Consider the following 13583-nt stretch of genomic DNA (forward strand, 5'->3'; position numbering starts at 1 on the left):
TAAAAGCTGCTCTTCATAGCATAGTGTTTTGCATAGTGCAAAACTACAGAATGCTTCAAGAAATTTATGAAAACCTATATTTCCTCATATTTCTGTATGCTCTTTAGGGAAACCATCAAGCATTACACTGATGTATCAGTTTTTCTATCACTGCTGCATTATACATTGTACTTGTATTTACCCGGACTGGAAAAATCATCGAAAATATGACATGCTCAGTCTGGCATGTAACTTATAGTATATGTGCCTGAATCAATATTTTACATGCCTGTAAAATATTACTAAAGATTATCGCTAGATGTAATTTAAAAATAAAATAAAAAAATGAAAACATTTATTTTCATTAAAAAATTGGAAGCGATAAAAACTGATATAAAGTGTGAAAAAAATATTATGCTAAAGATAGTAGCGCATAATTATTTCAATAAATTGACTCTACACATGACATCTAACTCAACGTAGGAAGCCTACCATCATATAGATATTTTGGCAATCTGAAGCTGCATTATCTTTGTACCCTAATTTATTACTGGAAGCCTTTTCCAAAAAATATTTTTTTAAAGACGTGACACGGGATGGGGAGAAACAATCGTGTTAACAGACAGGTATTTATAGTGGTCAACCAACAGACATTTGGTTATGTCATGCAGACTTTAAATGTCACCAATATAACCTCCTCTGCACCAGAACATGGCCCACCGCTCTGTCTCAATGAAGAGATATAAGCAAGTGGTCAAAGACCTGTGCCATGCTGGAAAAAGACGCCCCCCAGTATAACCCGAAACATGCATAACTTCGGCAACATAAATATGTTAGGGCCACATATATTCACACACCATTCTCTTACATGTACCAATTTTTTAGAAATTTCCCTGAGGAATGCTCACGAGTTGCATGTACAGTTAAGTAGTAGTAGACTTCAAATGTAAAAAAATGTTGGTACTTCTCAACGGCTGTAATTGTATTTTTAAAAAATTGTGTTGTTTTTAGCAAACAAATGCAAAATTTTATTTTCAATTGGAAGTGTTTTTGTTAAAAATATGAAATTTTTGATTTCAAAACTTTTTATTTGCAAAATTTTGATTTTTTTATTTGTGAAATTTACATGTCCCTAGTCATTTCATACTGTTGGTACCTTAAGAGAATCCACTCTTAGAAACAAGGCTGATTTATGGTGCAAGACAGGACTTTGTCAGAAGCGAAGGGTACAATTGCACCTATGGCTTTTACGTAAGAGGACTTACAGTGTTATAGCCCTGATGTATGGGTATAATATTTTTTCATCTATATATTTACTATAGAGAAATGCCCTTGAAAATCTTGACCTACAGGGGCCCAGTTCCAGGAGGTGAGAGCCGTGGTTGCACCGGTCTCCAAACTGCTAGGGGCTGCAAAAATAGATCAAAATATGTTGATTACACATTGCCTCATGACTGCTTAACAAAGCATTTCTGTGCAAAGCATGCATGTGTTCCTGAACACTAGTAAAATTTTCAATGATGAAAAACGGAAAAAAGTATTTATATTATGTTTATTACATTTTTGGTTTTCTTATATGCCTGTGTCCGACACGTGGTAACAAAAACACGTGACTGCTGAAAGTAATTGCATGCGCTGGGTAAGTGGAGCAATGGATTTATCCAGCCCTCATGTTTACTTTGAGTGAAATTGTAAAACCAACTATATTTCTAGTTTGTTGTTTATTTCTAGCGACTGTCTGGTCTTGGATACTGTTTTTCTGCTTCATTGCCCCCATTACAGGCTGGTGTAGCTATTGCTTCATTGGACATGCTGCAATGTCATCCAGGTGAAACAAACATTATCTAAAATTTTCATTTTCAGATTTGCGGGATTGAGTAATATTGCCAAATATGATTCAACAATCCCACCTACATATATACAGGGTGGTAATTATTGACCGCCTAATAATTACACGCGTGATTCCTTGTGGAAAACTAATATAGAAAAGTGTTTTTCATTTTTGGATCGTATGCATATTAAGTGATAGTTATAAGGCTTTGAAATATTGTGACGTGTCATTTTTCTAACGGTCAGTTATGTGCCAAACTCCAAACGAAAGTACATTTCTCTGCCAGTAGCGGGTTGTCACTTCCTGAAAATTAACTGAAATATTCAATCTCATTAGAAACCAAGTTTGGTCGCCTTCCTCCACTTTTTCTCACCATTTAGTGTGATATTATAACCTTGTTATTAGGCTTATGTGTTAGCTTCAGCCTTTATGTTAGCCTTTATAACCAAATTTGTAGTGTTAACCAAATGAGATCTGGTTGTAATTTTTTTAGCCAAATCAAAACTTTTTGCCAAAATGTGGTAATTTCTTTACTTTCACTATCAAGTCAAATTTTTTGAGGGAAAGTGCACATGTGTTTACACACAATCGTTATTTTACATTGCCGTTTTAATCAGATTACATGTTGGTCAATAGAACATTTTTTTTTTCAGTTTTTTTTAACTTTCATTGAAACTGTTACACGTAGAAAGCTTCAATGAAGGATGTATGTAAAAATAGTAGCTTGACGAATGGTGGAAACAGTAAGGGGTCATTCAAGTATTACGTCAGCATCAATGGGGGGGAGGGTTTCAGATTTGCTTGAGCTTGAACTACCAGACAAATACCCACGTTAATATTCCTTACAGACCCTTTAACGTAAAGGGTATCTGTTGGAAAAGTAGCAACACCCCTCCCCAGCCCATGAAATCCATCCACCCCAACCTGATCAAACATGAGAACACTTTTTTTGAGTATGTTAATTAAAAAAAATTTATATATAGTAACCACAAAATAATGTAAAAATTAAACATTTGTGGAAGCATATTGCACGTCACAGTCCAAGAAAGAAAAAAAAAAAGAAAATTGGGGGTGACAACAGAGAAATGCAAATATGGTAAACGCACAAGAAATGCAAAGATTAAGCATCTATGGTAAGTACAATGCACATCACAGTCCAGGTACATATGTATGAAAAGGGTGGGGGGGGGAGGGGGGAAACATCAGTTATATATGTTATATATCACTGGAAAACACAGAACGATGAAAAATAAACATTGTGGTAAGCACAATGCAGGTCACAGTCTGAGAAAAAAAAATAAGAATAACAGAAATGCAAGTATGGAAAACACAAAAATGCTAATATGGTGAACACAAAAAATATTCAAAAGTTAAACATCTGTCGTAAGCACAATGCACGTCACAGTCCAAGTGCATATGTATGAAGAATAATAAATAAACATCAGTTAAATCACTATAGGAAATACAAAACAATGCAAAAATTAAACATCTGTGGTAAGCACAATACACGTCACAGTCCGAGAGAGAGAAAAAAAAAATGTAAACACATTTTTACAATTTCAGCATAGTCATTAGATTTGGGGTGTCGATGCTGATCTGGTCATCGATCTAGTTACCATGCTGAAGACAGGAAGGTCTTCACTACTCTCATCAGATTCAAAGAGATTATCTTCACTTTTGCTGTGCAGTAATGACAGATTTTCCTCTAGAAAGTTGATAAGTTTAATGATGTCAGCCCAATTTTTAGTTTTTATTACTTGACATTTCCAGACGTGGAAATTTTTTAGATTAATTGGGGGCTGATGGTAGGATGCAGTGCTAGGGCAAGACCAAATATATGGAAATGTACTGATTTCCCCACAAGCACATAATTTATTTTTAGATATTTTAAATCTCCTTAGGTAATACGGACCAGGGCCATGCTCACTATATAGGATTGTCCTTTCTCTAATCCATGGTTGGTTGAACATTTTGGTCTTATTTGTGATTTGGAAGACCTTTCTGTCCCGTTGATCATCATCAATCCATCTAGACTGCCAAGTTTCTTTTGCTACACAAAGTATCTTGTGTTTGGCATGAGACCAGGCAGAAGAAACATCAGAGTTTATATTTTCTAATGAAGTAGCTGTTTTAACAAGTGTGTCTGCTAATTTGTTCCCTTGATTACCCACATGGGCCCTGGTTCATGAGATGAAAATGTTTGGCTTGTCAATTAGATTTGCTCTGATTTGTCGTACAAGTTGGGTGGGAGAAAAATTATTTCTAAGCACGAGAATACTAGAAAGACTGTTGGATGTAATCTGAATAGGTTCATTCTCATGCAGTATATGAAGAATAGCATACAATTCTGCCTGGAAAACAGAGTTGAGGTCTTGGAGCCTTTGTGACCATTCGTGTATGATCACTTTGTTGCGAAAGATGACAAAAGCCGAAGCAGCTCCATTAGAGGTTTTCGAGCCATCCGTATATATTTTGATGGCAATTGGAATGTCTTTTTCTTCAGTGATAAGCGAATTATCTTTAACATCTATGGCTGGATGATGAGGCCATGAAGTTATTTTTTCTTCGTATGCAGATGCTAGTATACTGAAATTGTTATATATGATATTGTGTCTTAATAGGAGGAGTCGCCTTTTTTTCGATATAACTTCTATTTGAAGGTCTGAAGGTAAATTTTTTTCCAGTGGAAAGTTGTATCACATTAGTTGGCGTAATATTATATGCACCTGTTACAAAAAGTAATTATTGCCTTTGAGCGGTCAGCATCTTGCATGTCATTCTGCAGGTGGGGTTTGCGAACCAAATACTCGATCAATAGGATAATTGGGGGGGGGGAGGATGATGATGGTTCGATAATAGATATTTCTGAACAGCCTGTTAATACCCCACTTGCTGCCCCCAATCCTATAGAAAGACTGGAGTGTTTTATGAACTTTAAGTACTTGTTGGTCAATGTGGTAAATCCAGTTAAATTTTTCGTCAAAATTGATTCCCAGATATTTAAAGTTCTGTGTTCTTTTGATGTGTTGGTTATTATGTTGAATTTTCAGGCGTCCTTTCTTTCTATAAGGCCAGAAATATGCAATCTTGTTGGTCTGAAGTTGCAGGTGATTAATTTCAAACCATTCTTCTCTTTCTTTTAGACATCGGTTTTTATTTTTATTTTAAAACCGAGCACAACTCAGGTCTATCACCATTTATGGGTGATTTACTACCTAGTGAGTTGTGCCGGAGGTGTAACTGTGTGTGTACCTAACAGTCTGAGTGCACATGCAGTGCTGTGTGTGATTTTTCAGTGCTGCCATCTATATTTCAGGAGTGAAGTGAGTGATGTGTTGTGATTGAATTTGTGCTGTTTGTAAGTCTGTTGCTCTCTGTGGCGAGACTTTTTAATGGGGAGATCGGCTCGAATTTGCGCCTTGAAGTTGGGAACCACATTGAACATTGAAGGAACGGACACACCCCGCTTCCCATCTCAGAGAGATATTGAAGCTTTCCCGGGGGATGGGTGTATCCGGAAATTTATTAATTTATGTGAAAATAACAATGATATACATATATACAATAAATAATCTTGAATAAATAATTGTACAAATTGTGATCATATAGCATCATCCACAGATAATCAGTCCGTAATCGTAACAGTCCTTATATAAATAATCAAAGAATAATTTTTTTTTCTTGTATGTGATAGAATCTGAAAGTGAGTTTATCCAATATAGAATATACCAATCTCATCAATCAAGCTGTAATAAGATATAAATTGACGTCTATATGTCCGGCATCTCCATTTTATTCACACCCGCCGGAAAAGGATGAAACAGTTGACACTTGTCTTCTTGGACATAAATTGTATCGAATATTAGGTGTCGGTGAAACAATAGATGCTTTTCTTCTTGGCTGTAAATTATACTTTTTAATAGGTAACCGTGCCACTTCTCTTGTTGGCTCGTAAGACGGGTCCTCTGAGCGCGAAAGTTGGGAACCACAGAAAACCCAACTTCAGCCGACCACCACTATGGCGACGGTGGGATTTGAACCCGGTCCTCGCGATGCGAGTCCGTCACTATGACCACTCGACCACCATAGCGGCTAGACATCGGGTTGCAGTTTCATTGATGGATTTTGATGTGTTGCTTGATACTGTAAGAATGATATCATTAGCATATGCTTGCAGGAATACATCGTCTGGCCAATGATGTTTGAGAAGGTTGTTAATAATAACATTCCAAAACAAGGGACCACTACAGGAGCCCTGAGGGCATCCCTGTTTGTGTCTTTGTTGCAGGCCCTCTATTTGTCATGATATTTTCGAATTTGCTGACTTTTGATGACAAGGAGGGGGGGAGGGGTGTTTGTATGCTGCTTACGTCATCAACCACCCTTTATGAAGATATGAAATATTCTTAATGGCATCTTATTCGGCGCACCAAAAACGGAAAAAACCTTTCAATAGTTATTGGGCACCTGAATTAGCATTCTCCCTATTGATAAGTCCCCTACAGAGCCACTTTAGTGATCTTTAAAGGTTTCACAGATCCTTCAAGTGCTCTGGAAATGTGTCTGGGCCGTTTAAGTGCTCTGGAACTGTGCCACGTATTACTCAAGTGATCCGTAATTATGCCACGGATGCCTTAAGCAATCCGGGAATGTTCCGCCTATAACTTGAGTGATGTAGAACCGCACTGGGAGCTGCTTAAGTGTTCCAAAACTGTGCCACATATCACTCAAGGGATCTCTAAATGTGCCACGGATCGTTTAAGTGTTCTGGAACTGTGTCGCAGGTTACTTAAGTGATCTTTGAATGTGAAAGTGATCTTTGAGGCCTACTTGAGTGATTTGAAAATGTGCCACGGGCCACTTAAATGTTCTGGAATTGTGCCATGTGTCATTTAAGCGATCTGTAAATGTTCCGCTTAGTTCATTTTTAAAAAACTAGGTTTGAGGGGGCAAGCCACATCAGATAACCTTCAGGGCCACATTTGATCCGTGGGTCAAGATTTTACCATATATGGCTTAAAGGGTGGGTCGCAATGAATTTCTTAAAGAGAAATTTTGAGTTATTACCCTTCAAATAACATTGACAATAACAGAAATTGATTATAATAACTTATAAAGGTATTTTCTTTCGAAATTTTAATTATTGTTTTCATTTTTGCATTAAATTTTTTTTTTTTTCGTTTGGGATGGAGGAGCACGAGCCCCCTATGCCCCCTCCCTCTCCCGCCTACGTTTCTGATCACACCAATATGTGTTAGGAGGTAGGGGCAGTGCTGACAAAATTTTGCTGACATGGGGAGGGAGGGGGTCAGAGTTTTGCTGACAACTGGGGGAGGGGGTCAAAAATGGCTAAAAATTCACTTACGTAATACTTGGACGGCCCCTAAAATAATTATTCAATCGGAAACTTTTAATCAAACTTGTCGTGTTATGAATTGACACATTTAAAACAGTTTCTGGTTTCAGATATTTTCTGACTACACTACTTGATTGCTTCTATTACACTACTCAACACTGATTTTGTGCTCAAAAATATTTCAGTGATTTTAGGGTGGTTTTGGACACTGATTCTGAATCTGACATTGATTTTATCAGATTTGCTCTAGTTTTTGGGATGAAGTGAAAGTCGAATTTCAATGGTAATACCATAAGCCAGGTGCGGATCTATGGGTTGATTGGTGTGATCCCTCCCCTCTAACTGAATGCGATAATTCATGAATTTTTTGGAACTTTTATACAATAATATTGTATTCAATCAATCCATTGAAAATTACCTGTATTAATGTTTTTGATTGAACACATTCAAGAAAACTGTGACCAAAAAATAGGAAAAACCAGTATATTTTTTCAAAAAATTCGGGGAGGAGAAAAAACAGAAAAATCTTCACTATTTCCGAAAATACGAGACAAAACGAAGGAAATATGGTCACCCTATTCACTGTATATGTCATTTTTAATTATCATTATTATTCTTTTGTAAAATCACCTCTCCCAACAACGAGCTCCAGATCCGCTCATTCCTTAAGCAGCATACAAATCACATTGAAACTGTGCATAATGTAAATCATTAATAAACTTGATATACATAAAGATCACTGATGTCTGGTAATGATGTGTTGAATAAAATAAAGTAAATAAAAAGGTGAAAGAAAAATTTCCACATACAAATTTGGCTGCAGACTATATTGAAATTTTTATATTATGCATTTTATCTGAAAAACTGGAACTAATTTGGCGAAACCAACACCAGTTTTGAAATCAGCAGCTCCAATATACCCTAAAACCATAAAAATTTCCTTTGGGAATATGAAAATTTATTTTTTTCCGGCATAAAATTTAGCTATTTTAATCTACTTACAAACTTGTAATTTTATGGTAGTCATTATTTAGCTATTTTAATCTACTTACAAACTTGTAATTTTATGGTGGTCATTAGCGCCAGTGGGAAAAATAATTTTGAAGAATAACTTCATCCTTCTCAAAAAATTTTAATGTTAGTAATGCTGCTCCGTATCAAATTAGAATTATAACCAAAAAAAAAATAGACGTAGTATTTTCTGGACAATAAAACAAAATGACTAACGCTTATCTGTAATCTCTGTAAAGCTGGCGTAAGATGCAAAGAACATATTAAAAAAATGTTTTTTCTCTTTTCTGAAAAGTGTGAGGGAAAAAACTTATTTTTATATCTTTAGTTTTCTGGATTTCTGTGTGGGGGTTAATATATTTTTGCATTTCTAAAAATGCCAAGTTATATACGTTTGGTGTACGATTGGTGAATTTGGCAGGACTTTGAAGTGATGTCATCAATTTTTAAAGTGTTGTAACTCATTAATTATGGGTTGAATCAAAAACTGAAAACACTTTTCCATATTAGTTCTTCAGAAAGAATCATGGGTGTAATTATTGGGTTGTCAATAGCTACCTCCCTGTATAAATATTCACCATGTTTGAAATCTTACTTGTAATATCACTTAAGTTATTTAAAACAAATTTAGAGATACAAGAAAAATGTTGAAAGCTGAACAGAATTATTAAATTAACAGAATGGCCAGCTGGTGCTCTTGGATATCTAATAATAATGAAAAAACTACTATAGAACCTTTAATCACAGAGCATACAGAAAACCTACTTACACCGTTAAGTATTTGAATAAGAATTCTAACTACCATCTGTTCCAAAGGCGTGGTGTGATGGGTATAAACAAGCTACATAAACTGCCTCAAATTTGCCTTACAAGCATACTATATATTGACTGATGCTAATTTTTACACCTGTATGAATATTGAAGCCATGGAAATACATGAACATAAGCATAATTTTATCAGGAAAGACCTTCGTGCCCCATAAGCCTTGCTTTTAGCTCTACTGAAAACCGTGACCCAAGTCTGTCATTCGGTCACATCTCCACAAATGCTTAACAATATCTAAACCAGTGCTAGTAAAAATACTAGCTCAACTCTGTTTTTGTCCCTAACAACCAAAGAGGTCATGCTATCGCTGCCAAAGATTATTGTTGTAGGTGTGAACCCACATTTGATTTAATTATGTCTCATTAGCCTTTAAACTATAAGTATTACGACACAAATAGTGAAAGCTTGCTTCATTAAACATTCTTGAACAAACAAGGAACAACACAGATAGGCAAGTATTCAAAGATGAAACAAGTGTTTATTTGTTTAATCAAAAATGTGAAGAAATTTCCCTATGCAGAAAAGAAATCTCACAATATGCAAAAAGCTAGAGATTTCACAAAAATCATGGAATATATGCTTAGGATATAGGATAGATATTCCTAGCATGCTTCAAATAAATGACTGTCAGGGTAGAAAAAGGGGGAAAAATCAATTTTTCTCCCATTTGTTCATGTGAGGCGTTATTTTTCATTTGATTTTTTTTCGAAATGCAGATAAGATAGCTTTAAACACTAACTGTAATGTAAGAATTAATAAATTTTTCAGTAGGTGAGTTTTTGCAATTGCTGGGAAAAACTGCAGTAAAAAATGTCCTGGCAATAATAGGTTTTTGCCAAGAATCATAAATAAATGTGGGAAGTATAAATTTTTATCTAGTATCATTTCAGAAAAAAATTTATTCAAAAAAAAATTGTGTGTGTGTGTGTGAAAGATACAAACTCTGGTTTAAGAATTATAATAGCATGATATATACATATATATAGACTGGCGGGGGCTAAGCCCCCCTCAAACTCCTCCAATGGAGCTAACTACTCGTCACATCTTCTGTAGTTATAAAGCAAAATATTCCTCAGGCACTGCCAGTGCCTGCGAAATAGTTCAATACTCGATGCATCGCAATAGGCAAAGTACCATAATATGTACCACAAAACACCATAAGCACTGCATTACAATAAGCAATACAGCACAATATGCAATGCACCACAGTACGCAATGTATTGAACAAAACACAATAATACGCAATACACCCTAATATGCAATAAGCAATACAGCATGTGATGCACTACAATACCCAATGCATTACAATCAGTAATGCACCACCATTTGCAGTGCACCACAATAAGCAATGCAGTATAATATGCAATCCACCACAAAACGCAAACGCGATATATGGCATCAAGCAAAGCAGAATAATACGCAATAAGAACTGCATTACAATAAGCAATGCAGCACGTTATGCACTACAGTACATAATGCATAACAGTACAAATCAACAACCAGCAAAATCAGCAATGCACTGCAATCAGCGAAACATCGCAATAAGCAATTTGCCACAATACGCAATGCAGACTGCGTTGGACTGCATTATAATAAGCAATACAGCATGTGATGCACTAAAATCAGCATTGCATTGGTAGTGCACCACAATAAGCAATACAGCATAATATGCAATACGGTGCACCACAATAAGCAATACAGCATAATACGCAATACAGTGCACCACAATAAATGTAGACTGCATCGGACTGCATTATAATAAGCAATATAGCATGCGATGCACTAAAATCAGCATTGTATTGGCAGTGCACCACAATAAGCAATACAGCACAATACGCAATACAGTGCACCACAATAAGCAATACAGCACACATAACCATACGTAACCACTGCATTAGATTAAGCTATACACTACAATACGCAATGCATTACAATAAGCAATACAGCACAATACATAATTTACCACAATACGGAATAAGCACTGCATTATAATAAGCAATACAGAATGCAATGCACTACAATATGTGATGCATAACAATATGCAATGCACCATATCGCAGTGCACTACAATAAGACCTACAGCACAATAAGCAGTAGACGTGGCATTATAATAAGCAATACAGAACGCTGTGTACTACGTAATGCATACATTATGCAATGCACCACAATAGGCAATGCACCACAATAGGCAATGCAACACAATCAGCGGTGCACCACAATACGTAATGTACGTATATGCACAATGTGCATACGGCATTGATGCATAACAATACGCAATGCACCACAATAAGCAGTAGGCATGACATTATAATAAGCAATATGGTACACGATGTACGTACAACACGCAATGTAGCACAAAACGCATTACACCACAATATGCAATACGTACTGCATTATAATAAGCAATACAGTACGCGATGCACTACAACACGTAATGCATAATAATATGCAATACACACAATAATAAGCAATACGTGCAATAAAGCACTATACATCGTAATAAGCAGCAAGACAGCACAGTGCTTATTGCACCACCATTGGCAATACAGCACAATAAGCAATGCACCATCACAGGCAATACAGCACAATAATTAGTGCACCAACATATTCAAAGTACCGCAATAAGCAATGCACCACTATATTCAGTGCACCACATTAAGCACAATACGCAGTACACCACAATAAGCAAAACAACACAATGCGTAATTTACCCACATCGGCAATACAGCACAATAACAAATACACCACCACCGTAGGCAATGCATTACAATATGCAGTGCACCACAATACGCATTGAACCACGATACACCATAAGCACTGCATTAGAATAAGCAATATGGCACGTGATTCACTAAAATACGTAATGCATAACAATGTGCGCAATCGGCCAATATTTACAGTGCACCACAATAAGCAATGCAGCACAATATCTCATGCACCGCAATACCGCATAGTATGTGCTGCATCGCACTAAACAAAGCACCATAATACACAATAATCAATCCATAAGCACTGCATTACAATGCAGCACTCAGTGCACTACAGCACGTAAAGCATCACAATCAGTAATGTAGTAATGTGTGTAATCAGTAGTATTGTACACCACAAATAAGCAATGCAGCACAGTATGCGATGCATCGCAATAAGCAAAGCACTATAAAAAGCACTAAAGTGTGCAATGCACCACAATACACATTAAACGCTGCATTATAATAAGCAATACAGCACGCGATGCACTACAATATATAATGAACCAAAAATTTCAACGCACCACTATTTACAGTGCCCCACAATACAGCTTAAAACGTAATGCACCACAATATGTGAAGTATCACAATAAGTGAAGCACCATAATATACGCAAAAAGTACTGTATTACAGTAAGCAATATATCACGCGATGCGCTGCAATGCTCCACAATAAGCAATACAGCATAATGCGCAATGCACCACAATAAGCAATACAGCATAATGCGCAATGCACCACAATAAGCAATACAGCATAATGCGCAATGCACCACAATAAGCAATACAGCATAATGCGCAATGCACCACAATAAGCAATACAGCATAATGCGCAATGCACCACAATAAGCAATACAGCATAATGCGCAATGCTACACCATCAGCAATTCGGTGCAATAAGCAATGCAACACAATAAGGAGTGCAGCCTTATATTAAGGGCACCACAAAAAACAATGCACCACTATATCAGGGCACCACATTAAGCAATATAGCACAATACTTACTGCACCTCCATCGGCAATGCTGCACAATACTTAATGCACCTCCATCGGCAATACAGGACAGTGCTTATTGCACCACTATCGGCAATACAGCACAGTGCTTATTGCACCATCATCGGCAATACAGCACAATAAGCAATGCGCCATCACAGGCAGAACCAGATAAGCTCCTCAACAACCTCGGAAAGAGCTATAAATTCAGCTCCATGCTCGAAAGCACTACAGCATTTTGTTTTGATGATAACCAAAAAAAAGGAATACCACCAATCAAAACCACGAATCCACTGACAGATTTTCTGTCATCACGGTCAGATGACCAGCTAGCATCTACATAAGATGTAATATTAGAATTTTTATCAAGAGACGAATTTATAGCATTAGTCTTTTGTATTAACAACATATTGAAAAACTTCATATAACAATTTTAAATGTTTTTCAGATGGAGAATTACAATACTTAGATAAAAGTGATACTGCAAACATTATATCGGGCCTAGTCCTTGTTGCCAAAAATAAAAGACTTCCGATTAGTGATCTATATAATGCATTATCAATAATTTCATTTTTATCACATTTTTCAACAACAATACCAATTTTTATCGGGGTCATAATTTTGGTATTAACTGGAATACCATTAAACACCTCACACAATTTCTCTATATAACCTTTTTGATGCATTAATACTTCATTATTTCTCGTTTCAAGCTCAACGCCTAGAAAATTTTTCGATCGGGCCCAAAACTTTAATATCAAACTTGGATCTTATTTTTCCGATCGCTAAATTTATTAAATCACGATCAGGCGCAAAAATCGCAAGATCATCTACATATACCAAT

General features: G+C 36.2%; 1 protein-coding gene across 2 annotated transcripts in view; it reads left to right on the forward strand.

The window, feature by feature from the left end:
* Spt-I (serine palmitoyltransferase subunit I) overlaps window positions 1-13583 on the forward strand; it is a 280091-nt gene that overhangs the window by 239951 nt on the left and 26557 nt on the right. For both annotated transcript variants that reach the window (XM_089249944.1, XM_089249945.1), the window contains one exon: window positions 1711-1807. In XM_089249944.1, coding sequence (XP_089106070.1) covers window positions 1711-1807 — 97 coding nt within the window. The remainder of the gene's footprint in view (window positions 1-1710; window positions 1808-13583) is intronic.

This window comes from Pholcus phalangioides, unplaced genomic scaffold, assembly GCF_987345545.1.
Source record: "Pholcus phalangioides strain wild (caught in Gottingen) unplaced genomic scaffold, Ppha-v1.0 ptg000022l_1, whole genome shotgun sequence".
NCBI lineage: Eukaryota > Metazoa > Arthropoda > Arachnida > Araneae > Pholcidae > Pholcus > Pholcus phalangioides.